General features: G+C 35.4%; 4 protein-coding genes across 8 annotated transcripts; 3 read left to right on the top strand and 1 right to left on the bottom strand.

Moving 5' to 3' along the window:
* Positions 1-69: 69 nt before the first annotated feature.
* Positions 70-6,668, bottom strand: LOC100253991 (aspartic proteinase-like protein 1). 2 transcript variants are annotated; one of them, XM_002284219.5, is made up of 10 exons: positions 6,141-6,668; positions 4,987-5,125; positions 3,849-4,090; positions 3,482-3,709; positions 3,255-3,393; positions 3,104-3,174; positions 2,897-2,999; positions 1,897-1,957; positions 1,658-1,729; positions 70-549 (listed from the first exon to the last, which is right to left on the bottom strand). In XM_002284219.5, the coding sequence occupies exons 1-10, from the start codon at positions 6,440-6,442 to the stop codon at positions 311-313; spliced, it is 1,596 nt and encodes a 531-aa protein (XP_002284255.2). In that variant the 5' UTR covers positions 6,443-6,668; the 3' UTR covers positions 70-310. The 2 variants fall into 2 exon arrangements, with proteins under 2 accessions (XP_002284255.2, XP_010664297.1); XM_010665995.3 differs by lacking the exon at positions 6,141-6,668 and having other exon boundaries at positions 3,849-4,124; positions 4,987-5,120.
* Positions 6,669-12,550: 5,882 nt separating this feature from the next.
* On the top strand, positions 12,551-20,121 carry LOC100248897 (uncharacterized). Of its 3 annotated transcripts, none has more exons than XM_010665994.3 (6): positions 12,551-12,870; positions 13,328-14,556; positions 14,779-14,994; positions 18,469-18,666; positions 18,770-18,921; positions 19,373-20,121. In XM_010665994.3, the coding sequence occupies exons 2-6, from the start codon at positions 13,368-13,370 to the stop codon at positions 19,826-19,828; spliced, it is 2,211 nt and encodes a 736-aa protein (XP_010664296.1). In that variant the 5' UTR covers positions 12,551-12,870; positions 13,328-13,367; the 3' UTR covers positions 19,829-20,121. The 3 variants fall into 3 exon arrangements, with proteins under 3 accessions (XP_010664296.1, XP_010664294.1, XP_010664295.1); XM_010665992.3 differs by having other exon boundaries at positions 14,683-14,994; XM_010665993.3 differs by having other exon boundaries at positions 12,567-12,870; positions 13,257-14,556; positions 14,683-14,994.
* Positions 20,122-20,486: 365 nt separating this feature from the next.
* On the top strand, positions 20,487-24,570 carry LOC100253901 (large ribosomal subunit protein eL30z). Of its 2 annotated transcripts, none has more exons than XM_002285778.4 (6): positions 20,487-20,665; positions 20,846-20,965; positions 21,061-21,166; positions 21,288-21,389; positions 24,059-24,127; positions 24,213-24,570. In XM_002285778.4, the coding sequence occupies exons 2-6, from the start codon at positions 20,945-20,947 to the stop codon at positions 24,251-24,253; spliced, it is 339 nt and encodes a 112-aa protein (XP_002285814.1). In that variant the 5' UTR covers positions 20,487-20,665; positions 20,846-20,944; the 3' UTR covers positions 24,254-24,570. The 2 variants fall into 2 exon arrangements, with proteins under 2 accessions (XP_002285814.1, XP_002285813.1); XM_002285777.4 differs by having other exon boundaries at positions 20,509-20,665; positions 20,915-20,965.
* Positions 24,571-24,654: 84 nt separating this feature from the next.
* On the top strand, positions 24,655-27,248 carry LOC104882477 (uncharacterized). The gene is made up of 2 exons (XM_010665991.3): positions 24,655-25,225; positions 26,149-27,248. Exon 2 carries the CDS (start codon positions 26,301-26,303, stop codon positions 27,045-27,047), a length of 747 nt encoding a protein of 248 aa, XP_010664293.1. The 5' UTR covers positions 24,655-25,225; positions 26,149-26,300; the 3' UTR covers positions 27,048-27,248.
* Positions 27,249-27,740: the final 492 nt, after the last annotated feature.

The following is a 27,740-nucleotide window of genomic DNA, read 5'->3' as shown; positions in this document are numbered from 1 at the left end:
AAAACCTAAAACCTGTCTCCCTAAAAGAAATAAATAAGCTCACAGAATCTTTTCATAGACTTGCATCACTTTGCATAAACTTATCTTAATTCCACAATTTATAAGCCAACAAAAATAGAGATAGTTAAATCTGTTCATGAATATGCAAACAAAAACTAAAAATAACCTACCACTGAAAGTAGAGAACCACCAAAAAGAAAATTCTACCTACTACCATAACCAATCAATACAATGACCCAAAAGAGTACCTCCCTTCATTGTTGGGGAACTATGATTTACATTAGTTGGGGATGCGGAGAGGAGTTTTATATTAGACATCTAGAACAAACAAACGCATCAACACTAGCAGCAAATTCATCAAACAGAGCCAGTAGGGAAAAGCAAGAGGTGACACTGCAGCAGATTTTGCGGGAGTCCTTCCAGCAACAGCAGGAGCAACAGCATGCCTACTAGGGGTCATCTGTTGCTGATTGGTTGGCAGTGGGTTTGGAGATCTATCATTTGGAGGTGGTGTTAAATGCATTATTTTACCATCGGTTATATCTTGACCTGTGGATGCAACATGGATCAATATTAGTCCATGGACAGTTGAAGGCTATAAGCATTGCTGAGTGGAAGCATGTCAAAAAATAAAATCACAGAAAGCATCTAAAATAGGCTTTTAGATTGAAAAAGATTCCCAATCAAATCTGGACTAGAATTAAGAGAAGGAAAGGAAAATGCTTGAGAAAGCAATTGCTTCTCCTTTTCTTTCTGGATCCAAATGCAATCCATAGGAACAAGAAATGAAAGAAACAAAAAACCAGAAAAATATTTAATGAGCAGATTCATATGCATTTGGATTATGGTAAAGACTTTTTACAGTATGGGGCTTGAGTAAAATTCCCCAAGCTGACTTTAAATCCTAAACTTGTGAATTTGAATAGCAAAAGTCCATGTTGTTTGGAGATGTGTACCTCTCGGGATTTATAAATTCTAAATTCTAAATCCTGATACCCTTGCACTTGAAATGCATAAAATCAATGTAACACCAAAAAATGTTATTTACAGTTGCACTTGTGACACATGTGTCTGTTATTTAATATTACTTACAAGCGCATGGCATGAATAATATGCAATATAAAGTTTCCTGCCTTTCTAACTTTTCTAAAAATGGCATTATTATTCCAATGCTACTACCTCTTTGTTGAGTTGCTATATTCTCATGCGATGCAATAGTTAGACTTCACCCTGACCAATAGTAGAAATGGAATGTAGCCACTACTACAACCATCCATACAGCAGTAACATGCATCCATTGATGTTCTTGAGTCTATGCAGAAAATATAACGAAGTGTGAATTCATAATAGCCCCTATACCAAAAAGGTGTAGTAAACTCGAAGATTTTTTCCTCTTTCTGGTAAACAAGGCCACTCATTTAAGAAATTTTCAAAGCCAAATAAAGGTGAATCCTTTTTTAATTATTCAAGCTGGTCTTGAACAAGTGTGGGCATATGTGTGCTGTTGTCAATAGTCTGGCATGTCAACAATCCATTAGCAAGCATATCTGAAATCAAAGCATAACCTATATCTACAAACTCTGCAACTGAAAACAAGGTATCTGGTAGATTAGAGACAATGGTTTCTCCTGAAGCAGGAAAACATAATGTAACTTACAATTGGAAGTAGACCAACCCAGCTTCAAATTTTCCCTATCGAACACCATGCGATAACCCCACATGAAGTTTTCTGCATAATATAAGTCCATTTGCTGTTAGAGATATGTGTGTATATATGCATACATACATATATATCTATCTATATATATATATACAGAGAGAGAGAGAGAGAGAGAGAGATGAAGAGATAAAACTAAAATTTTGTGTTCGCATCAAGAGGCATAGGGGTGTACTCACGGCCAATGATGCCAAATTCTTCATGTATAGGCTGGATAGGTAAACAGAAAACATTGAATTCCTGCACCACAAAGTCCAAGACAGTTGATATTTACCCAGTAACCACATTCAACTGCATGGACAGCTTTTGCACCAGAGGACTAAATCAACTATCAATAAGAATATGTACAAGACAAAAACATTAATATTATCTCACAGGTTATGCAGGAAACTAAGTCCACAAAATTCAAATTGTTTACGCTAATCCCTGGACATTTTTAGAAATTACTACTCTAACTTTAGCAACAGAGATGTAATAGCAAGAGAAAAACTTGGCTTTTCAGGCCAGTAAGAAAATTAGATAGTGTTACAGGGAAATTGGGTATTACGAAAAACTAGATATTGTTACAGGAAAATTGGGTACTACAATGAAATTAAGATTTTAAGGTATCAAGACCTCAGGCTGACAAATCTGCATCTAAAGAAGGGTCAGTAAGATATTATGTGGTACTAGTCCTCCACTGCATTTGAGGAATCAACAACCCAGAAAATACAAATATATTGGGGATTCATTCTGTACATCCAGCAGAAGTGAAGAAGAATTCTAAAGACACAGTAAATGACAGTTATTTCAAACTGATATTACAAGCAATTTTTTCCTTAGGACTACATACCAAATTAAATACTTTTTTCTTCTGGGAAGTTCAGGAATTCAATGGAAACCATAGGAGAGAAGCTTGAGACTGGGAGATGGAAATTTACTTGAGTAAAAAATAGTATATGAAAGCACTCACAGTTGATTTTGCAGACTAGTATGAAATTCAGGTGATTCGGTATTAGTGGAACTCTCAGAGAAAAATATTTCAGGCTTGCGGAAAGGTACACTAAGGTTATACTAGGAATTAGTTGTAAACCAATACTTTTAAGTATAAATGATCATGGCTCATGTTTAGTGCATAAAGTTACATACAAATGAAATTGATTCAGTTTTATAGTTGCAGAAAGAAATAGAATTGCTCACCTCATTCTCCGAGATTAACTTAATAACAGGATTATGTACTATAAAACTTTGGTTCATAGCAAACACAAGTGTCACAGTAGGAATGTTGAGCAATTCCTGTGAACTGTTGCAAAAAACAAAAACAATAAAAAAGCCAACAATCAACTCCAAGAGAAAAATGAGAAAAAAGGCTTCCAAAATCCTCCTCGTCTAGTACACGAAATCCACCTAGAATTATAACAGTACTTCCAGGGGGACCCTTTGAAGCTGGACCTTGTAGCATTCACTTGTTTGTCAAACTATAATCAAGAAATGAAGCATGTTAGCCAGCTGACAAGGAAATGAATATATATTATAGAATTAAAAACAAGAGAAGCACCTCCACAACAATTTTTTCATAAATTTCATATGGAAGAAATGTGAATGATGTTCCACTGTCAACCAGAGCTTGAAATCCTGCTGTCTTAAGAGAAGAACTCCCAACGAGGTAACCCTCCACCTCAATAAGATAGGTAACACTGAAATAATTCAAGAGTTAATTACAAAGAGCACACCAAGGATACTACAGCATCTATAAGACTGAGGCCAGCAAATAGAAGTGCATACAATTTTCCTTCTAAAGGCACAAATGATGTAGATTTTTGGGTCACAAGTCCTTGGTCACCAAACAAAATTGTCCCAGAATGATTATCGTCAAAACAAATTGAGAAAGTATTTCGAACCAATCCTGCTTTTGCTAGCAAACTAGGAACTGAAAGGTCCCCAGGTCCCAATCCCATAAGACCATCAGGAGCCGCTCCATCTGAAAAAGCACCACTTTGTTTCCTACCACAGCTGCATTGAAGGGAAACAGACAACAGAAATAAAAACTATAATGAGCTTAAGCATAATTATGAAAAAAAAAATTGTGATTAATGAAACTTATAAATGCATCAGGTTGTAAAAATGGACAGATGAAACAATATAGACACACCCTATAATGACTGAAGCCCACACCGAACTTCGGGATGCATGTTCACTGAATGGTGCCAAATGTAGTCGGTCCTCGATCAGCAAACCAGAACTTGAGGTATTCTCTGAATAGTAGCTAGCAAGGTAAGGGCAAGGGTCCTTTGAACTTTTGCAGTCTGAACCCAGTTCACATAATTGATCATTGCAAGATAGGGGCTTGCTGGTGCTTGATAAAGATGGGCTATACTCATTCAGATCTCTACCCTGCATTATAGATGTCCCAAATACGAGGGAACACCTACCAATCAATTATTGGAATTAACTGCAAAACCTGTTACCAATCTTAGCTGAACTACTGCACAAATCAATTGAAGCAAACACATTTGCAGTTCGGTCAATACCTATTTAGCAACAAAAATTAAAACAAGCATAAAACAAAGAGAAAAGGATATACCAACAATAATATAGTTTCCCCTGTGCAGCCTCTGCTTAATTACACTAATTAACCTATTCATCTAACTTGTAAGTAGGAACCAGAAACATTATTTTGCAAGGATGAAAGGTTATGACTCATCACTGTCAATTGCAAACTGGGTGAGTGGTGATCATGCTGTAGTGACAAGGTGATGCAACACATGACTTCATAAATTTTCTGTGCTTTGATTTAATATTTGCAGCAAATAGAGTTCAACGGAAGAGACTCAAGGTAAAAGAAGAGAAAAGCATTGAGTAAAGTTTTTGAGCTAAAAAGACAATTGCATGCATCAATACTCTATGATAGAATCCAGAAGAAAATTGCTAATGAAAATCATGGGAGCAAAAGATGAATTTTGAGAAAAGCCCGATTAGAAATTTCATTGAATTAGCGGAGCCCTCTATGATTGGTGAAGAATTTTGACAAACTTATCAAGTCTTGGAAGCTCAAGCACCCCCTCTTCCCATTTTCATCCTCATTGAAGCTGTATATGAATAAGCTGTAGTAACCAATAATTTTGCATATAGTTTTCAAGGCCTAAGTGCATATTATTGTCTCATTAATGACCACAAAGAACCAAAAAAACATAAATCTGCACTAATATAATGAAATAAAATTGATTTTTCATTGTAGTAAACATGATAAAGAAAGTAGAACAGAACTGGGGTAGAGATGGTTAGCCTACCAATCTATCATAGTAGCTGGCAGACAAGGGAGCACATTGCATACAATCACAAGGAACCCAAAGCAAATCGCTCCCAGCATCCAATGCAACAAGAAAAGAGACATTCGGTGTTCCTATATCAATCCAAGTGTAATGTAACCTGAAAAGGAAAAAATAAAAGAGAAGGTTTTAACAAAAGCATTCACATATCATAGGAATAGAGCACATAATAATCAATTTAGTTCTTTTTTTTTCAATCACAAACAATGACAACATTTTGACAATATTCCAAAGTTTTTTAAGAGATCCTAAACTATAAACCACTTTCACAATGCATGCATAACTCAATTAAACTGCATATAGTTCGATCATGTAAAAGACTTGTACCAAAATTGTGAATGGAGCAAATTTTATTCCAAATCATTGAAAATTCTATCAAATTATTCTTCTAGATGAAATATTTGTTTCTCTACAATCATAACATGCCTTGATCACTTCTGATTTGTAGATCAAAAACAATGAACCAGTTGTCATTTTCTCTTCCCCATTGCTCTTCAGGTATTCAGGAAGCTATTAGCTACCTGACAAGGATACCATTCAAAGAATGTATTCTTGTCTCAGTTCTGTGTATCCTGGTTAGGAGACTGTTTGATGGATATCATAGATATCATATGGAATAATAGGTAAGCAGGGATTCCGGGATCCAATCCAAATTAAAGTTAATACTTCCTTTACTGTTGAATTCAAAGTGTAATCATATCAAAATTACTAGAGACCAAAAAGAACAGCTTTATCTTTTCCATTTTTAATATAATATTGTTCCTAGACCCTAAACTCCACCTCCATGAGGGAGAAGTAAACGAAATGTTGACACTTCTCTCTTCGTGATCCAAGGGTTTACGGAGTCTCGACTCTCAAGTCTAGGGACCTTTCTCAATCCATTGTCCAATGTGAATATGCCAGTGTGATTAAATGGCAAAAGTAAACTGGTTAGCATATCGCAAAACTCACAATTCGCAAACATTTGGTCAAATCAAATCCCACACAAGTGAAAGATAATAATTAACAAATATCTGCAAAGCTAAGCAAGCAAATATCCACACACGGAGTAATATGATAATCAAAACAAAAGCAAATAGAACATGAAAGATTAAGCGTAGACTGAGTTAACTCACCAGCCAAATTCATTACCCAAGAACAGAGCGTCGCTTCCTTCAGATGGAAACAAGAGCTGATATTCCGCTCCCAGCTTCAACTTCTGGCGCTTCAAGTCGCTACTCAGAAGCAACCTGTAGTAATCAAAGCTCCTCTTCTTCGGCCACGAATCAGCAAAGATATTGCCGTTCCTGGAAACGAAAAACGCCTTGGCCTCGTCGGAGAAGCGATGAATGAGCTTTGACGAAAATGTGACAGCAATGGCAGCATCGACGACGAGGAGGTACGCCATTAAGAGAGGAATCAAGGATCGAATCGCCATGAGAAAGAACTCCAAAAGACAAAGAAAGGGAGCTGGTGTGCGAGTAGCAGAGCAGTGTGACTGAAGGCTGCGTTACAAGACACAGACGGTGGGGGCAAGAGGAGAACGAGAAAGACTTAACATGCGCAGGGCGCACAGTGCGCACCTCCAATAATGATCTCGTGATCGTGCGTGTCACTGCCTGGTGTCTGGTGGTTGCTATTTTTAGTCTTCTACAGTTTTAGACCTGAAAATTATTTTCCACCAAGGGGCTGAGCCCTTTGAGTTTGTTGCCCAACTTTAACTCAAAAATTAAAACTAAAATTATTAATATAACACTTATCTTGGGTTGAATTCAAAAAAAAAAGAAAAAATATGTACCATACATTTTTATGTTCAGAAAATTCAAAAAAGTTGAAAGGAAATTTGAATTCAGGCAGGCACCTACCTCCCGCTTTATGAGTTGAAAAGAAATGATGGTAGTATTGAAGTTGGAAGTTGAAACAGCAGGAAAACGACACGTGAGTGGTCCCACGGCTATGTGTCAAAAAAACAACTTACTATGGATTTCGAGAGTAGTGACCACGCATGGATGCCTTTTGACCTTTTTGGAAACCGAGAGAGGAGAGTGAAGAGTGGAAGAGTGAGCGAGTGGGAGAGATTTCCACCATCGTCCCAAATAATCAGTGCCGCCTCAGATGAGTCAGATCCTACCTAGGATTCCAAAGCGAAATCATCATGATGAGTGCCGAGTGCGGCATTGAGATGGCATCTCGAAGCATATCTGCCGCATTAAAGTGGGCCTACGCCTTTCCTTTGTGACGATTGTACTTAACATTTCAATTTCGGTCACAGAATAATATCGCTCATTGGGCATGGCCTTGTGCTTCCCCTCGGTTGAATAGGCTTTGAAAGGCATCCCCACTTTTGTAACTCTTTTGTCGTTTTGTTAGCTGGTAAATGTTGATTACATTGACAAAGTCTACATTTAATACATTATTAATCACTTTTGATCATTCTGTGAACGTCCTCCTTATATTATTTCCTATTTTTTTATTATGTATTTTCTTTGTCCTTATTATCATTTTTCCTCCTTCTTTGAAAGTTGGAAAGAAAAAAAGTAAAGAGCCAAAAAAAATGAAAATTAAGTTTTTTTTTTTTCCAATTTAATTGTCTATAAAGAAATTGATTTTTTTTTTTTTTGAAGAATGCTCTTTCCCAAACTTTCCTAAAGCATTTTTATAAGGAAAATGGGAAGCACAATTTTATGAATTTTCCTTCTTTTTTTTTTGGCATAAGAATCATATTTTTTTCAAAACTTTTTTTCCTTTTCTCTAATATTTAATGTTTTTACTTAAATTTTTTTATTAAAAATGTTTTCTTTGAAAATATGATATCTCATATTGGATATGCGAGAAAGTTCTTAACATTATTTAAGTATAGATTCTTATTAATTATGCAAATGCATTTTAAAGCCATTAGGGTTATTGTTGGCTCAGAGCAAATAATATCTACATAGTTTAGTGTTACTCATTACAGATTATATCAGAATTGATACATAACTCAATGTGAGAGATTGTTTAGGCCCATAGGGGGTATTTGTCTGTTTGACTCTACAATTCTATGAAACATAATGATAATATCGTGTATATATATATATAGATGTTTGTAATATCTCGTATAAAATAAAATAAAAAAAGTTCATAACATCATATAAATATGAATTTTTTTTAACTATCTAAATGCGTTTTAAGGTCACGATGATTTATTTGGACTTAAAACATAAAATATCTATATGGTTAAGTATGAGGGGATTACAAAAAGTGTTTTTAGAAAAATCGTCTATCAAGTATTTGCTCAAAAATATTATAAATGATTTTTCAACGGTACAAATGATTTTTCAAATTTTAAAAAATATTTCTCATAATTTTTCTTCAATAATGGGAATCTTACTATTTTCCAAAAATTAAATGTAACCTTATATCTATATTTATATTTATATAAGTTTAGATTTTTTGAAAAAATAAAATTAAAATGTAGTATTTTGAAATTATTTTCCATTCCACAACATTTTTTATAATATCAATTAAAAATTATTTTTCAAAATTGAACTAAAATGATCTTTCAATTGAAATCTTTCAAAGTAGGGTAGATTTAAAAATAATTGTAAAATTGTCATATTTTAATGTTATTTTTCACCAAGGCCCAAGTCAATTCAACCTATGAAGAGCTTTATTTGGCCCACTTATTGGCTTGTTTCCATTTCTTTTATTTTTATTTTTTATTTTTATTTTCTTTTTTGGGCTGATGGGCCCAAAATGGGTACAATTTTGAAGAAGCTGAAAAACCCATTGGGGTATTGTGAAGAGAGATAGGTTGAAGTACCTATTAGGGTACTCCACTACTGGCTTGGTTCCTTTTATTTTTTCTAGCTGATGGGCCTGAAATGGGTACGATCAGGGTATTCCACCTTTTGGCTTGATTCCTTTTCTTTTATTTTTTTTAGCTAATGGGCCCACAATTACTCTTCTTTTAAATTGTCATTGTGGTTGAAGAAATTAGTTTGTATGGATAAATGATTGTTATTCTACTTTTCATGCTTAGTCATCCTTATAAGCACATCCTTCCTGCATTGTCCCCTAAGTATTATTAGAGTCGGGGTGCTCTGAGGTATATTTTCAAGGGATGAAAAGGGAATAAATTTCTACCTCTTTGATAAAACTTAATAATTCATCATAGAAAATCAATAATGAAAGTATCGAAATAATTTAAATAAGTGAAAATTATTGTTTGTTTCACGCATCTCTATAATACTTCAATATCACCACAAAATCATATATTGTTTATGATTGCAGCCTAATGAAACCCGACAAGGATTCAAAAAACAATCTACATTTCATGCTAAAATAATTGTGATTTTGAAATTTCTTGAATAAAATAAATTCACATTAGTTATCCCATAAAATTACTGCAATAGATGTTTGACACTATTTTAATGTCTTATAATTTAAGCAGAATTATAGTTTGCTAGTAAAATAACAAAAAGTGCAATATATGGTCGTGTACAATGTTTAATATGCTCAAATGCACTAATTGCATTAAAATATGAAACTTCGTAACCAATTAAATCTTCGTCATCTTTATTATGATGAAATGGGTGCTTATTTACTTGAAGTAAACAAATGGCCATTAGTAATTTTCTTTATATACGTTGATTAGTAGGCAAATATTTTATTTCAAACATACTTAAACTTCCAATTGAGATAAGAGTTTGCTTTTTCTAAAATATTTCATTTCAAATTCCAATGGCAAAAAAGTGTTTATTTTTTGTGAACTACTTAAAACTCCAACAAGATTCGAGTCACCAATGTATACTATAATAATTATAAATTCAACTTCTGACTTCATACTAAAAATATATGGACAACTTGAACTCTTTGCATATTTCTCCTTTTAATAGTATTTATTAAGGCAATTGAATCGCATGCATCGGGATTGTTTCAATCCATACAAGAATCATTATAATTTAATCAAATATAAACTACAAGATTAAGATAAATGTTTTAGGCATTTTAAATATTTCATGAATTTTCATACGAATATCACTATTTGTTAATCTATATAAATAAGTTGTAACTATATCCATAAAAGGTATATTTGGTATTTTTGGGACTACTAAACTTATTGGGTACCAAAACATGATTGTGTCAATTGCGAGAAAATATGGTTCCTCGTAACCACGAGAAAACATAAGTTACATTGTATACTTTCTAATATCATTTTTCTTGTTTCTCATTTCAATCTCGTCTTTTCCACATGCATGTAAATAACAATTATTGAGATTTTTTTTTCTCTTCTATAACTATATGTGACTTCATTTATTCAAAGCCAACTATTTCAACTTAATATCATTTTCGGATGAAATAAATCTCTTGAGATGACAAGTCTACCATACTTAAGATGTGTCTTAAATAAATTTGTTAACTATTCTATACATATATTAATCTACATTAGGAGTATTTGCATCAAGTATATATATGACTTTGTCATTTTTCGGGTTAATGAATGCATTAGATAATTGATTTCCAAAATTTTACAAGTCAGTGGTCATCAAAACTTCTAATTTACATTGATTTGTATTAAAATCAATATGAGATAAAGTTGATTCATTCTAAAAAATTTAGGGTTATTATCTTAGAATTGTCTTTCCTTCCCCAAATGGTGGGAAAATGATCTCACTACAATGATAACCAATAAAATGTGCCGTAAAAATATCACTATCAAAGCTTTAAGATATATTATGATAAATAAAAAATAAAACTACATAAACTTCAAATCTTTGTTGAAGACCCATTTAAGTGTGTTGTGTTGATACAAGTTGTACATACACAACACATACGAGTTGTACATATACAACAATAGAATCGAAGTCACAATCAAGAGATGTTGATTATTTCCCAAGTATACATTATGAAATGGAATATTCATGATAAGTCATAGGTTGAATATAGATGGAAGCTACAATAACATAGTAACTTATTCTTGAGTAGAAGTAAAAAAATTGGTTTTTATTAATAAAAGTCAAATAATCAATTAGAAAGACTTGATGATATATTCTTCTGACCCATTATGGTTATGAGCACGTGCAACATGATACTTGACATCATTCTCAATTGACACCCAGTGGTTGATAATTGTTTTGGATATAAATTTACTAACATTACCAAGACTTACTATTAGGGTTATAACTTGGGTTGGTTAGTCGGGTTAATGACTAATTTGAACCTAATTCAAATTAATAAACAATTAATATAAACTCGATAAAACCCAACTTTTAATCTAAGGTACTCAATCAAAGTCTATCCTAATATCATTTTTCTAAATTTAGGTTGAATTCGAGTTAATCGAACTAAACCCAGGTTTGTCTAGTTAAACTCATGTTAGACTCACGTTGGTTTGGTTGATTAGATTATATGATTCAAAATTCATTTATAATGGTTTTTTTTTTAATTTCTATATATTTATACCAAAATTTAAATAGTTCATGATATAAAACTTCAAGATAATAATAAAAAAGTAAAACAAACTCATGTATCTTTCTAAAAAATTGAAAAAGTATATGATATAATCATAAATTGATTTTTTATTTTTATTTTTTTTAAAAAAATATTATTATACATAATAATAAACACTATAAAAATATTAAATTGAGTATGAGTTAGACTTGGATTGTTCGAACTTTGGCATGATAACCCAAATTAAGTTTAGGTTAAAAAAGTTAAACCCGGACTCTACATAAGTATTGAAAATGCTTATCCAGACTGCTCAAACATTGAGTTGGGTTTGAGTTATGTCAGACCAATTCATCTAAGTTACATCTTTTAAGTGTTGTCTTGTTAAATCCAAACATTGAGTTAATATATTGATAATTTGAACAAATTTAACAACACTCTAAAAAGTTGGCAAACACGTGACCACAAGGTTGAAAACATCAATTTAAATAATGAAATTTTGAATATTAATATTATAAAATTAACACATTTATCCCTATGATTTTTAATTAATATTTATTTTTATTTAATGTAAACAATAAACTTATTTATTAAAATAAAATATTATAAATATATAAAATAATTATAAAATAAATACTCAAAAAATGAATTATGAATGTGAAACTATGGATATAAAAGAGACTTTCACCAAATATAGAAAAATAAAATAAAAAATTATAAAATATATACTCAAAAAATGAATTATGAATGTGAAACTATGGATATAAAAGAGACTTTCACCAAATATAGAAAAATAAAATAAAAAAAATTGAAATTTATAATAAATTAATTATTTAAATATAATATTTAAACTTATTTTTAACTTTAACCTAATGCTATTAAGTTATAATATTAAATATAATTAATTTAAATTAAATTATTAAGTAAATGATCATTAAATTAACGTCTTATATCTTTTTTATAAAAAATGAAGGAAAAAAATTTCAATATGCGAGGGAAATCATACGAGTTTTACACGGAAGGAAGATGAAAAAGAAAAAAAAGAAAAAAAGAGCAAAAAGAAAGAAAGAGGAAGGGGTATTTTGGGTAAGAAAAGGCAGGTGAGTAGACCCAACCCAAATCACCGAAAATACCCCCAAATTCAACAAATCTCGCGCTATTCGCCTTATCACGTTCTTCCCTGCTCTCCCTCCACCCGGACTCTGTCATTTCTATTTTTTTCTTAAATTTCCCATCTTTCATTTTTTTCTTCAAATTTTCCTTTGTTTTCTTACAGGAATGCATCTTTGGCTCATACCTGCAACCTCAAATGCCTGCGATTCGTCGTGACTATTCTCTTATTGCTTTTATCTAATGTTTGGTTTCTTGTTCTGCAATTAGGGTTCGCGGTTTCAGCTTCTATTTCCGAATATAGCATCAAACAATCAGATATCCTTGGTGAGTTCTCTCTCATTAGACACGCTTACAACTCTCTGCTTTTAACTTGCCCGTTCCTTTTTTTTTTTTCTCCTGATTTTTTTTTTCAGAATTAGGGTTTGCATTTTTTTCTGTTTCGTTCTTTTAGAAGAACTGTGTTGCTTCATAATAATCCATTGCGGCTTAGTTGTTGGTGTTGGGTGGTTGACTCAAGGTGTTTATGTCAACGGTCAAGCGTTTAATTTGTTACTGTTCACTGGATTGGGTTACGAAGGGTCTCAATGTGGTATTGACACTGTAGTGCTTCAATTTCTCTAGGTGTTATGCTGGGGAATTGTAGTGCCTATTAGTTCGATAGATCATCACCATCATTATTATTACCTGCATTTTCTAATGAATTTTTTCAGGTTTGGAAATTGACGGTAGAGTGTGCTTGTAAAATTTCAGAATTGATGACCTAGTTTTACTTTGTGGGTAGGTTGTTAATACAGGAATAAGTTGAATTGGTGTATAGGAAGATGTCTTCGCCATATCCAATTCTTGACAATCGACCAATTGATCAATGGAAAGTGACAGAGTTGAAGGAAGAGCTCAAGAGGCGGAAATTAAAGATGACTGGGTTGAAAGATGATTTGATAAAGCGGTTGAATGAAGCAATTCTCATTGAGAGGGAGGCTTTGGAGAGAGAAGCAAACAAAGCTGTTGTTTGTGAGCCTGAACCTGTGGTTAAGGGTGGGGATATGGGGGCAAAGCCTAATAATCATGTTGAAATGACTGGAGATACTGGGAATCCTGGTAGAAACAAAAGTGAAAAGTTGGATGATTTTGTTCGTGTGGTTGAGATTGTTGATGGTCCAACTGAGCTGGGTACTGGGTCTGCCACCACGATTGGGGAACTGGTGGTTTCAGAGGCTTCCATGGAAACTAGTGGAATGGTTGACAAGGCTGTGATAGTCCAGATTGCATCTAAAGTGAAATCTTCTGAAAACGAGGAAGTGAAATCTGCTGAAAACGATGAAGTGAAATCTGCTGAAAACGATGAAGTGAAATCGGCAGAAAATGATGAAATCAAGACAGAGAGTGAGAATTCAAAGCCTCCCCAAATAGATGCGGTGCCTAATGTTTCCGGTCCAAACAACCAGGTATATGAGGTCAGCCCTGTTTTAGGGTTTCAAGTAGAGTCTGAATCTATTTCTAGTGATTCTGTGTCAATTAATGAAAAGAATGAACTAAAGGATAATTTAAATGCTGATAATGTCAATTTAGAATTAGAAGTTGTTAAGACGGAGATGGTGCAACCATCATCTCAAGAAGTCCCTCCCAGTGGTGGCAATTTACACCCACTGGATGATCAAAAGCCACGTGAGAACCAGGACTCTGTAGAGGAAACAGATGACAACAAATCCAAGCATGTGGATTTTTGTGGAAAAAACGATGATGCAGGTGGGGGTTCACCTGTAAAATTGAACTTAGACCAACATACAGCTAATAATTTAGTGGATGATGGTGTATTGGAGAATAAGCAAATTGATTCAAATCACATATCCAATGAAGTGGAAGACAAGATTGAGCTTACTGAAATGTCTTTTACAAAAGACAAAAATCCTGTTCATGACGTTGTGCTTGATTTGTATCCCGAAGAGATGGAAACATCTGCAGAAAAGAAGAATAGCATCACCGCTCCTTCTGAGGAAAGTAACTTACAAGGTATGCTTTAATGTCAGGTTCCATTTGGTCTGTCTTTTTTTCATGTATGGCTGTATCACTTTCCTTTTGTTTTGCTACCATAGTTGGACCATGGTATTCATGTTTTCTCATTCTTTGAAAACCTAGATGACAATAAAGCTAAATATTTGGATCTTCACAAGGGAAGTGAAATGGCAGATGGGGGGTCACTGGAGAAATTAATTTTGGATCATTCTTCAGCAGATGATTCTATGGAGGAGGATGCATTGGAGACAAAGCAGACTGACTCAAATCATAATTCTAGTGAAGTGGGGAATAAGATTGAGATGACTGAAGTTACTGGTTCCAAGGTGGGAGGTAAAGTTGATGACGTGGGGACTGATTTATCTTCTGACAGGACGGTGCCTCCTTCTGAAAAGAAAGATAATGTTGCCACTCTGGAGAAAAGGAAGTTTCAAGGTACTTTCTTGCTTAATATTTTCTCTTTGCTTCTACCTATAAAAAATATTTTCTTTTTGCTTCCATTTGATTATATAGCCTTTTTCTGATTCATTTCTTGCACAGTTTCTTGTTGATACTCGTTTTTGGTATTATAGTGGAGTTCTTTTTGGGTGGGCTTTGATCTGATGCATTATACAAACGCAAGATCAGAGGGAAATAAGTGTTTCTTTTTCTCATGGGGCTTGGGTTTAATTGCACTATCATGTGTTGGTTAGCTGCTGGATCAAATAGAAAACTACCAATGATGGGGCGAAGTAGGATCCTATCAGAAACATCAATTCAAAGGATGAAATCATGTAAAGGATACAAAAACTATCTTCTTTTGATGGAGAAGGGAAAACAACAGAAGGGAGAAAGTTTCTTACTTATGGATGGGTTTGGTGGTTCTGTGAGGTTCTTCAAATCCCTCTTTGTGGGGAAATTTTATATATGTGGGTCTAGTCAACAGAGATTGGAAAATTTATCAAAGTCAATAGAGATTGGGAGTGGAAGTCTTTGAATTTCAAACAATGATCCCTAGGCCGATGGAAGCCAACAAACCTATTCTTGATTGATGTTTGTTGTTAGCTCACACATCTGGCAGGAAATAGATGCTGAAAACAATGAGGATACTGCTAGAACTTGGGTTCTAGCAAATCTCCTTTTAGAATGATCCTGTTATTGCTTTTCTCTTGGTGGGGTTGGTGGAAGAGAAGTTTGGGGAATCGAGATAGGTGGTTTGACAGTAGCACACAATAATATTTGAGTTGAAAGATGATTGAGTGCCTGTAATGCCAGGCGCAATCAGAGGAATATGGAATGCAAGTGCGTGTCTCTTTGGACAGAGAGATTGCTGATTGTTCTCAGTAGAGCAGTCATGGCAAGTTGTCACAATTTATGTGATTGTCTGATTTCAAAGTGGGTGGCAAGAGGGTTAATGCTTGGTAAATGAAGCCCTTGACCTTGAGGCTTCATACTTGAGGATCATGGAAGGCCCTTAGAAGAGATGGGCTAAGAGAGGGGAACACCATGCTGAGAAGTGGTGAAAAGTATTGAAAGAAAGGCAGGTGATTAGAGTTGTTTTGAGGATGAATCGATACCTGAAGAGGTCAAAATTATTTTTGGTGCTTACTCATTTAAGACAAAAGTTCTGTAAACTTGGGTTCTAGAATGGGCCCTTTTCTTACAGGCTTGGGTTCTAGAATGGGCCTTTTTTTTACAGGCTTGGGTTCTAGAATAGGCCTTGATGAAGGGCTGGACAGGGATGGGGCACATTATGTTGGTGCAGACATTGAGCTAGGTTAAGTGAGCTTTAGGAAATACCAAGTTGTATTGACTACTGGTTTAGATAAGATGTCTGATCTAAATGCTAACAAGGGGCTGAGATCTTCAATGCATAAATGTGGTGCCTTGAGCTAGGTTAAGTAGTGATGTGGCCCATGTGGGCTTTGTAGAATACCAAGTTTGTATCTGAAACTGTTTTAGATAGGGTGTCTGACCCAAATGCAATTTCAGAAATCAATGGTCCATTCAGGAATGTTTTCAAAACAGCTCTTAATAAACAGTTTTTGAAAATAGTTCTATGATGTTTTCTAAAACAAAAAATTGTTTGGGAACTTGGAATGTTTTCAACCTTTTTTTTTTGTTTTCAAATATTTCTTAAAAATAACTTTTATCTGAAGTGTTTTATTTATTTATTTTTTATTAGAAACCAAAATATATATTGATAATAATAAAGTTGAAGAAAAGGATGAGAAATTCTTCCCACAAAGTACAAAACCTGATCAAAGCAAAACTATATTCCTCCACTGTACAAGGAGAAGTATTGATAAAAGCATGTACAAAATATGTCAAAAACCAAAATCAAACTCTCTCAAATGTTATCCACCCCTTTCAAATTACAAAATGAAAGCTAACTAAGTAGAATAACATTAAGTGGAATTCCTCTTAAAGCAATAGTATAAGAAGCCCAAAAAAAGGAGTCAAAATGAATAAGATCCCATAACATCCCTTTTATTCTGCACTTTTTCTCAATAATCCTAGCATTTCTCTCTTGCTATACAATCCACAATGCAGTGATGCATGTGATATGCCAAAGAGTCTTGCCTTTGATTGAATTCCCCAAGCCTCTAAATAAGATGATCATCATATCTCCAATGCTTCTTGGTGGAACCTAATCCATATCTGGAGTGCTTTATTTTCAATTATTGTCCATAATTTTACAACTATTTTTTAAAATAGTCCCAAAAAACAAGTTAAAGCAATGGAAAACGATCAAAATATATTATCATAAAACATCATGTTTTCAAAAAGAAGTTCTCAAAGCACCTTTTTTGTCAAAAAAAAAAAACCAAACGGCTGGATAGAGAGGGTGGAACTGAGCTAGGTTAAGAAGTGATATGAGCTTTAGAGAATTCCAATTTTGTATTTGAAACTGGTTTAAATAAGATGTCTGACCTAAATGCTATTTCAGAAACAAAGGGCAAGAACTTAACAGATAAATGCCTTCTACCTCTCCCCAGTAGTATGATTTGGATGTGATGTTATTATGGAGGTTGCTAGAGAAATTATGATGAGTTTTTGGGAGGCATTAATTTTGCTGAATTGGTAATTTTGATTGTTTGGGACTAGGAACCTAGCTGGTGGGGTTTTGTAATGGTGTTAGATAATAAGAGTTGTAAAATAGGTGAATGAGTTGGATTATTATGTTTCTTGCTTGTTCAAGAATGTAAAGGAAGAGGTTATATGCTTCTCAGGAGATTATGCCAAGGTAGAAATGGGGGAAGTTTAAGGATGTGGTTGGGGTGATGAGCTTTTGAAATGGGGTGTTTTAATTGTGTTTGAGGAGAATTTTTGTTTGAGCTTCCCATTGGGAAAAAGATTGCCCAATAGAATACCATTTTCTCTTGTGGTTTTTTCCCTTCTCATACTTCTTTAATATGTGATGGCTCATGGCTAGGCATTCTTTTAGTAGGGACACTGAGATGTGGTTTATTACAACAGGATTTGTCACTTTGCAAGTTACACAGGTTCCAGCTCCTCTTATCAACTGATGAAAAGGAAATTATGGATATTATGTGGTAGATATATCTAGTATGCTTCTCTTATCAGAAGCAAATTCTATCTTCTATATATTTACATTATTTGATGTAGGTACTTGTTTAACTATGCAAATTTGCTGATGTAAGGTTTTACTAGGATTGGTGTGGTTCATGATTGGCTCATTGAGTGCTACCATATACTTCTGGTTGAATCTATTTTTGTTGAAACGTCATTTGCTAAACATACTTGTATATGCTACGAATTATTTTTGTTTGGTGGCGTCTTGTAGAATGGCACGCTGCGGGTGGAATTCATGCTAAGAAATCTGAAATTATATGTTGACATGATGATCAAATATTGATACATGAAATAGGTGGCATGCTCACAGTTGTGCTTAATTTTTGTTCACAGATGAAGGAGTTGGGGTCAATGAAACTCCGAAGAGGCAGCGTAGGTGGAATAATGAAAGCCTCAAAATTCCTGAGCCACAAAGCTCTAATCTTACACCGTCTACAACACCTAAGGATTCATTTCATGCTTCAAGACTGAAGCGCAACCTCACAAGGTCTGACTCTACAGTTAGTGGAGATGCACCAAAGGAACGAATTGGTGAGTAATAATCATGTCAATGACTACAAGACTCATAATTCCCTGTGAATATCATTTTTTACATCTGAGCAGCTCAAATTGTTTGATTGGTTTGTAATTGCAGTACCGATGTCACCAAAACCTCCAACAAATTCTCTTAGAATTGATCGCTTTTTGCGTCCTTTTACCCTGAAAGCTGTGCAAGAACTTCTAGCTAAAACTGGGAATGTCTGCAGTTTCTGGATGGACCATATTAAAACCCATTGCTATGTCACAGTAAAACTCTCTCTCTCTCTCTCACACACACACACACACACACACAAGTTCCAGTTCATGTTTGTTGGTGGACCATATTGCTGATGAACTCCAATCCTGGATGCAATGATTGAGAACCAAACCTGCCATATCCTGCTAGGGCTGCATTATTTTTCTCATTACTTAACTGATCATCTGCTGATTTTTATGTTATAAAAGGAATCAATTGCTTATGTTGTTTAGATAAATGGAAACACCCTTGATTGCTACCTTGTCAGTTTAGGACCTTAGTTTCACCTTTGGGTGCATAAGTTGTCTTTTTCCAATGCTGGGATCTTATGTCATGGTGTCCAATGCAAGCCTTTTGCTCTTAATCTATGGTTTCCTTATTTATGCACATGTATGTTAAAAATTATTCTCAGTAATTTGAGCCACGAAGCCACTGTTTTAATGAATGATTGGTTTTGTGCAGTACTCATCAGTAGAAGAAGCTAAAGAAACGCGAAATGCTCTCTACAATCTTCAATGGCCTCCAAATGGAGGGCGCCTCCTAGTGGCTGAGTATGTTGATCCCCAAGAAGTGAAGTCACGGGTAGATGCCCCACCCCAATCTCCAGCCACACCAGTTAGTGCTGGTCCATCTGTTCCTGCGGCATCATCTCCCGTTCAGACACCACCCTCAGCGCGTCAGCATGGCCTCAGGCAACAACTTCCACCCCCACCTCCCGTACTTCAGCCGCCACCTGTTTCTAAGCCACCTACAGCAAGGGAACGTATTCAACTTCCTCCACCGCCTCCAGTCCCTGAGAAAGTAGATGCACCAATTGTTACCTTGGACGACCTATTCAGGAAAACGAAGACCACCCCTCGGATCTACTACCTCCCCTTGTCAGACGAGCAGGTTGCCGCAAAAACGAAGAAGAAGTAGAGATGGGTGCTGATATTTGTTGGAATCACAAGTGCAGCTGTGTGTAGGATGTTAACAAAACTATTATGATGTAATTATATCAGTTGGGCAGTTGTTGTAGGCAGGTAGAGAGAGAGAGAGGCTTATATGAATGGTTGTGATCTGATTTGTTTAAGGAATTTACGTCAGAATCGGTTCAGGTCTCTCCAGGTCCATTACCTTGAGGTGGAATAAAACCCAGTTGGTATATTGTTCACCGGACAATGATGGTTTTCGGATGCGTTCCTTTAAATAGTTTCCCCTCCTTATCCTTCTCTTGTTTTCTCTCCTCTTATTGTGCCATCAACAGGTTAGGACTCTCCTTTTTAGTGTTTTATATATTTATATGTATAACTCACCCCAAAACCATCTTAGATAAAATTGAGATGTGAAAATGAGATATGCTCCGTAACTGAGAAAGATACCTTCGCTTTTTTCAAAATAGTGAAAAATAATAATTTTTATTTCTTTTTTATTTTTTTATTTATTTTTATGCTTATCTAACATTAAAATATTTTTTATAGAAAAAATAAAGTGTATTTTTATTTGAATTTTTTTAAAAAAGATTAAAAATATTTTTTCAAAGTGAAGGTTCTTTTAACATTTTAGCCAAATATTCCTGTGGAGTCCAAAACAGGCTCAAAGCTTAAAGAGATTAGGCCCATTAAGTGTATGGGCTTCGCTCACGTGATCTCCGCATGCAAAGGGCCTCCTCCTTCACCTGGTGCAGATGACAAAAAAGTGAAAAACCCTAGCAGTACTGCATTGCTGCTTCTTCCCCGCCTCTGGTGTTACAACTCTGGGGTTTCCAGTCCAACAGTAAGATCTTTCATTTACCAGTTCAACTCTCTACTTTTTCTTTTCCTCTTTTGGCGCAAACCCTAAAATTCAGTTTGGTTGCTCAGACACCCTGGGAAAGGGAACTTCCTTTAATTCTTTAACATGCTCCAGTTCATTTAGTTTCATTAAACTTTCTTTTCTTTTTCTTTCTTGTACCAGTTCTCAGCCCCCACACAGAAGCATTTCAGAAATCCACGATTAATCTCTGTCCCTTTCTTTTATGTTCAGAGGGCTTTGGATTTTGTTTGAGCAGCAACAATGGTGGCGGGAAAGAAGACAGTAATATCTCTTCCTCCCTCTCTCTTTCTTTGTATATATATTTACAACAATACATTTAATTATTAAAGAAATAAATGTGGTTTGTGATATTGCAGAAGAAGTCTCATGAGGGCATCAACAACAGGCTGGCTCTTGTGATGAAGAGTGGCAAATATACTCTAGGCCACAAAACCGTTCTTCGTTCCCTCAGGAGCTCCAAGGGTCCATCTCCGTTTCCGATTTCCTCTCTCTTCTTCATTCATTGAACCCTAATGAATCTAATTAATGTTTATAATCGTGTAATTTTACTTGTGATAAATTGAGTCCTTTTGGGAAATTACAGGAAAGCTAATTTTAATTTCCAACAATTGCCCCCCTTTGCGCAAGTCTGAAATCGAGTACTATGCAATGCTCTCGAAGGTCGGGGTTCATCATTACAATGGAAGTAAGTACTCGATTAACAAGTAGTTATTCTTCAGTTAACTACTCATGTATCACTTTCTTCCTTTTTTTTTTCTGTATTGGTTGCTCAGGAAAAGTACTGGAAAAAATTAGCGCAACTAAGTCAAGTAGTTGTTTTGAGTTCAGTTTTCTAGAGGTGTTTGAATTCCTAGCATTAAATGATTGAAGACACGAGATTCTAACTTATGTCATCTTATGTTTTAACAGCAACCAAACAACAGTTTAGGCTCTGTTTTAAAGCTCAGAAAAAATGAAGGGGAAAAGGAAAGGAAAATGCTGAAAATGGCTCTTGACAATAATACACATTATAAATTAATTTTCAGGATTTTCCTTTCCTTTCCTTTCCTTTCCTTTCCATTGTTTTTTCTGATATAAAATGTAGCATCATGTCTACATTGCCAAAATTTTGAAAACTTGCTTTTATGCATGTAGCATCTTGCACAATGGTCTGTCTAAACCATGCTTGACGATCAATCGTTAAAAATCTTCCATAATCACGGGGTCCCTGAATTTGGTGCCAACTCCAGTGGTTCTTTAGGTAAACAAACACCAATATAATGTCCTTGATCCTTGTGATATGTATGAAAGACAAGAAACAAACAATTGAAAAAGATGAAATAATGTAACTACTCCCCATGGATGTTTTCTTAAGAACCTGAAATGGTTTGTAATAATCATTGATAGGGGGTCATAATATTGCAGACCTCATTAATTAGGAACAATTCAGTGCTTAATTGTGTAGAAGGCCATTCAGTGCCTCTCTAATTGATCGTATGATGAGTGTGTTAGGGATTTTGTCCTTCTACACAGAAAAAAACTGATTTAGAGAAGCAACCCTTCACTGTAGCTTTGAGAAAAACAGAGTAACTGCACAAAAGGGTCAGAGTTTAGTGACTTCACACGTGTATGAGCATGATAGAGATGTTCACATGAAGAATTAGTGGACTGTAGAATCCTATTCTTCCCTCATTTATGAGATCGTAGCAAGACCTGCACGTTAAGAGAGAATTTCTTCATATAATGAAATAACTTCGTATTTCCTATTAGAGAAAAAGAATAACATTGTATCTTCTACTCCTCCTTGGCAAGTAGGAGAGCAGAGCCTTTCCCTCATAGTATAGTTTGGAACTCTTCGGCTCTTGTAAGAGCTAGCTTTTTTGCTTGGGAAGCAACTTAGGTTAAGATATTGACTTAGGATCAGCTCAGAAAGAGGGGTTGGAGGATGTCTAACAGGTGCTATATGTGCAAAGCAAAAGAAGAAACATGTGATCATATTCTTCTTCACTATCCGAAAGCTCGCATTTTGTAGCAGCTGATTTTTTCTCTTTTTGATGTATAGTGGGTGATGCACTCTTTTGTGAGAGGAGTGCTCTTGAGTTGAGGTGGCTCCTTTGTTGGCAAAAAAAGGAAAAAGGTTTGGAAGTTGCTCCTTTATGTCTTTTTTGGTCCATTTGGAGGGAGACAAATAGGAGAGCCTTTGAGAAATGTAAAAGTTTGGACCAAACAATTAAAAGTTCTTTTTTGCATCTTTTTTGGAGTTGGGTTAGATTGTGTATTGGGGATGGTTCTATGTCACTATTAGATTTTGTGGAATTGTTAGGCTCTTCATAGGGTGCGGTTCCTTGTTTTTGTGTATTCGCACCTTTTGGTTTTTTGGTTGCTTTGTATACGTCGTGTATACTTTTTAAAAATTAATACAATCTCCATTTACTTATAAAAATAAATAAATTAACTTTCTAGCAAACTCCTTTTTAGTTGGTCGCTTGCTAATAGAATCTCGTTTGCCTTGAAAAAAAGGTGGAAAAATCACTATGTGCTAAGGTCATTGGAAAAAGTAAAAATCAGAGAGGTGCATCCAAAGTAAAATAGGTGTATCTGGAAAAGTTAAACCATCCACACTTTAGAACTCAACTAAAACCCTCATTTTGGGTGTATTTAAGCTGCTGAACCAGACCATCCATTACTCTAGGTTGGTGCATTATCTTTGGATACCCATAGAAAAATTGTTCCCAGGAATCACTGGTTGAACTCTGTAACATCATCTGCCTTAAATATTGTCTTTGCTTGTTTTTACTTGTATTTCTGTTGGAATTAGCTTTGGAGGTATGATTAACCACTACAAATGAATCCATAAGATCCATATCCAATTTTTAAACAATTGTAAACCTGGCTCCTAATGTTTGCACTACTCCTTTGTTATCTTGTTGGACTGTGGACATGCATGGGAGTACTAGGACACTTCGACTTTGTCTTTGTTGCTAATGATTGATAGAAAGACATGCATATTAGGTGAATAAGTCATGTGATGGGAGTACTAGGACACTTCTACTTAGTCTTTGTTGTTAATGATTGATAGAAAGACATGCATATTAGGTGAATAAGTCATGTGATATGTATATTATCTTCATCATTAGTAATTGATTTTCATTATGTCATGTGATATTTTTCCCACTCTTTTGGGTTTTGCTGGAGAGGGAGTTGGTGAATGTGTCACTTATGCAATTCGTGTGTTGTTATTGGAGGGCATTTAGTAATGCAGGAAATTTTCTAGACCATCTTTGTTTATCCAAATCAGTAATTTTGGTGCAACAAGTTGAATAAACCTATGTGCTATGGTCCTAGAGAATAAAATATTTTCGGGTGTGTTTTCAGACAATGTTGATCTGGGAACAGCTTGTGGCAAGTATTTCCGTGTGTCATGCCTCAGCATTATTGATCCAGGTACAACAAATTTTTTTTCTTGCATTAAGCCTGGTTTGCATAAATGAAATTATCATCCTAATGGACCTTGTTATGATGCCCTCAGGTGATTCGGATATCATCAACACTCTACCTGGTGATCAGTAGAAGGTTTCCCATTGGACATTGCTTCTGTGGTAGACGGTTCAAGCATATAGATTTTTAGTGTTGAGATGTCCCAGTGCCCTTCCATCACCAAATATTTGTTTAGTTAAATGAATCTTCAGAGCCTGGTACATTCCCTTCTGGGAAATTCGATTACCAAACTTAATTTGAGGCATGATGATTTTTATTCATAATCACAAAGCCATTCATATACCAAAAGATTTGATGTAATTGAATTGATGTGCACTTGCATGTCTCTGAAATAGGACACCCAACTTCAGTACAGAATGTATAAAAAATATAATTTTTATTTTTCACAAGGGTATTGTTGAAATATCAAATATATCAATAATAGTAATGATAAATGCACCCTGTGAATAGTTCATAGGCAAACAAACTTGATTGAGTCATCCAAATGTTTGGGAAACAGGCGGTTTTTCCCTGATTGGTGACCAGGATAAGTATATCTGTATATGCAACGTATTGCCTCATTGGATAAGGAGCACATGGAAAATGCCATTTAGCATACGAAGACCCTTCCAGATAATAATTGGATAATGGTATTGACATGTTTCTCTCTCTTATTTTATATTTCTGAATCCTCATCTTGTTGTAGAATTTGAACTATGAACAAACTCTCATCCGCATCGTAGATTCTTACCCTTTTAGGGTGTCATAGCCTATAGGATAGGTGGCCGTTGGGAGTCTGAAACACCGCCCACCATGAGAGAGGAAAGTACCAAGAATTGGCCCCATAACTGAAGCCGACTCCAAGAGGGCGTCATCATCCCTTTTAACTTTCCCTATAAAAGTGGTCCCTGAATGAAGGAAAAGTGTGAAGGGGGACGGCATATAACATATATCTGCCAAACACGGAATAAAATCTCGTGGGTCACTTTCTCCTCCTCACTTGTCTTCGTCGCATCGGCTTCCCCGGATACACACCCTATATCTCTCCTCTCTTCCCCTCTCTCCGTAAGATCACAATTTCTCTCTTTCTCCCCCTCTCTATTTCTATTTCTTCTCATTCACATTTTCCTATTCTAATCACTATCTTGTTTCCCCCCCTCTTCTTGCATGTTTCTTATCCATGGGTCTCATTTATTTATAGAACCAATTTGTTATCTTTGCCTTGTCTTTATTACGGCACTCAAGAATTAGGAATCAATTTCAAACCCTTGCATTAGGGTCTGTATATGAATATGTTCATGCATCTTTGCATTTTTTCTACTCATGCAAGAAATCAAATCCCGGAAACTCAATCAAGTTAATTTAATACATTGTAATATCAAATCATAAAATCTCCAGACTGTCTCCGTTGACTTGGTTCCCAATAATCGTATAATAGCATTGGTTAGTTTGTCTCAATACAGAATTACAGATCATGGTTTTCAGAAATGAATATATAGCCACAATTTCTTTTATTACGAAACAATTTTTTTTAAAAAAAAAAATTGTTTGTTTTGTGTACATCTGGCATCCATTTGATCTTTGACTGAAAGGGTTCGGGGGGGGGGCGGGGGGCGTAGGTGCTGCCCTGTTCTTTCTTATCCTTTATGAATTTATTCTATTCTTGGTCTTGAAGAACATCCGCTTTTTGTTTTTTTTTTTTCGTTTCTTAAGTTGAATATATTAAATGTTTGCCTGAACTGAGGATGGCGGAGGTGGATACAACGATGAAGGGTGTATGACACAGAATGCGATTATAGAAAGACGTTTAATGATATGACAGACGGCGTCCACACATACCATACCCTTAATGCAATGTAGCATTAGTTTCCATGGCGAAGGGTTCTGGATGAATCTATTAAATTAGTTTCCTTTAATTGCATTTAAGCAAAGATTTTTTTTCACAATTATGAATCTTTTCTCTGAACTAACACGAATACATCATGCAGTAGCCGGGAGCAATTGGCAGCGATTGTTGACGTCACCACAGTGTGTATGAGCTGTCTCTCTGCATTATCTTTCAGTCTTCTCGAAAATCTCTCTCTCTCTCTCTCTCTCTCTCTCTCTCTCTCTCTCTATATATATATATATATATATATATATGCTGCAACAGTGGTTTGTCCATGCCCAGGTAGAGAGACAAAGAAAAGTTCTTTCTTTCAATCTATCAATAGATCTCATGCAGAATCAACCGTTTAGACAAAGGTCATCTTCATTCGAGGAGCAATCACTCAACAACAGCTCCATCATGTTGTCTTCTCCGGCGTCGTCGTCGTCGTCTCTGTCTGGGGATCATATAGGGCAGGAGAGTTGTGCTGATCTCTGGGATAATGAGGAGTGGCGTGGGGGTGTTGAGAGGCGTGGACGGATAGGTCGGAGTTCGGAGATGAAGACGAAGAAGGAATTTCCGCCTCCGATACCATGGCTGGCGCAGACGGAGAACTTGCTGTCGCACATGCCGTGGGTAATGAAGAGGTACCATACGAGCGATGGGCGGCTCATCATTAGGGAGGAGAAGGTGAAGCATCACGAGTACTTCAGGGCACACAGGGCCAATGGCCGCCTCACACTGCATCTTATACCCATGAACGACGACTTTTACGAGGAGGAGAATCTGAAGGGAGAAGCCGAGGAAAATGAGGGAAATGCAGAAGTTGGGGATGCCGATGATGGAAGGGAGGAGGAGGAGGAGGAAGAGGAGAAAGAATCAGTGAAGTCATCGTGTGTTGAGATGAATGATGGGGGAGGAGGAGGAGGAGGAGGAGGAGCAGCCAAGTGTTACATGGGATCCGTCTCTTCATGTATGTTTGGGATGGCTATAGCAGCAGTCAAGCCACTCCATATTTAGACATAGAATTTGGATAGATAATTTGTATATTAACGGATCCATCACTCACCCTACCCTGCTGTCTTAATTTTCACAGATTTTTGATGCCAAGTGATGCCGTGAGGGTGATGGTGATGTGTGGCTTCCTGACGTCATCAGTCATCACTCCCCCCATGGAATAGGGTTTTGGATATACATTTTCTTTCCCGTTTTAAACAAAAACCAGATTCCTGAATTTTCTTTCTTTCTTGGTTGACCCAGAAAGGCAAAAGAAAGGGCGACAGTGATAAGATAGGAGTAGAGGAAGAGTGGCAAGGCAAACATATGGGGGGAAACAAATCATGATGGTATACAGCTACCTCCCACCCCCACCATGATTGGGGCACGTCTTCCTATGTTATGTTACCCGTTTCTCTTCCAAATTTCCAATCCATCCCCTTTTGCCAAAATGTTTTTTATTTTTATTTATTTATATCCTAATCATATTTTTCATATCTGGTCATATGATTTAAACTTTAATACACATATTCGTTTTTAATTTGAAATCTGGAATGGACTCATACTTTTTCCTGAAATGTTATAAGGAAATGGATTTTTATTTATTTAAAATCATTTTAATCATTATGAATATCTTTATTTTTGAAATATTGATATAAAAAAATTTTGAATTTAAAATTAAGTCAAATCAATTACGACTTTTTCCTTTCTAAATTG

This window comes from Vitis vinifera, chromosome 18, assembly GCF_030704535.1.
Source record: "Vitis vinifera cultivar Pinot Noir 40024 chromosome 18, ASM3070453v1".
Taxonomy (NCBI): domain Eukaryota; kingdom Viridiplantae; phylum Streptophyta; class Magnoliopsida; order Vitales; family Vitaceae; genus Vitis; species Vitis vinifera.
This window is presented reverse-complemented; position numbering and strand designations above follow the sequence as displayed.

What these genes read in the sequence shown, in the direction of transcription:
- LOC100253991 (XM_002284219.5), bottom strand. Translation starts at nt 6,442, where the DNA reads ATGGCGATTCGATCCTTGATTCCTCTCTTAATGGCGTACCTCCTCGTC. An exon ending in TGGGCTTCAGTCATTATAGG is followed by an intron (nt 3,710 to 3,848) that starts GTGTGTCTATAT and finishes CCTTCAATGCAG; the next exon opens with CTGTGGTAGGAAACAAAGTG. An exon ending in AAGTACTGTTATAATTCTAG is followed by an intron (nt 3,000 to 3,103) that starts GTGGATTTCGTG and finishes TTTTTGCAACAG; the next exon opens with TTCACAGGAATTGCTCAACA.
- LOC100248897 (XM_010665992.3), top strand. Translation starts at nt 13,368, where the DNA reads ATGTCTTCGCCATATCCAATTCTTGACAATCGACCAATTGATCAATGG. An exon ending in TGAGGAAAGTAACTTACAAG is followed by an intron (nt 14,557 to 14,682) that starts GTATGCTTTAAT and finishes TTGAAAACCTAG; the next exon opens with ATGACAATAAAGCTAAATAT. An exon ending in AAACCCATTGCTATGTCACA is followed by an intron (nt 18,922 to 19,372) that starts GTAAAACTCTCT and finishes GGTTTTGTGCAG; the next exon opens with TACTCATCAGTAGAAGAAGC.
- LOC100253901 (XM_002285778.4), top strand. Translation starts at nt 20,945, where the DNA reads ATGGTGGCGGGAAAGAAGACA. An exon ending in TTCCCTCAGGAGCTCCAAGG is followed by an intron (nt 21,167 to 21,287) that starts GTCCATCTCCGT and finishes GGGAAATTACAG; the next exon opens with GAAAGCTAATTTTAATTTCC. An exon ending in GGTTCATCATTACAATGGAA is followed by an intron (nt 21,390 to 24,058) that starts GTAAGTACTCGA and finishes GTGTGTTTTCAG; the next exon opens with ACAATGTTGATCTGGGAACA.
- LOC104882477 (XM_010665991.3), top strand. Translation starts at nt 26,301, where the DNA reads ATGCTGCAACAGTGGTTTGTCCATGCCCAGGTAGAGAGACAAAGAAAA.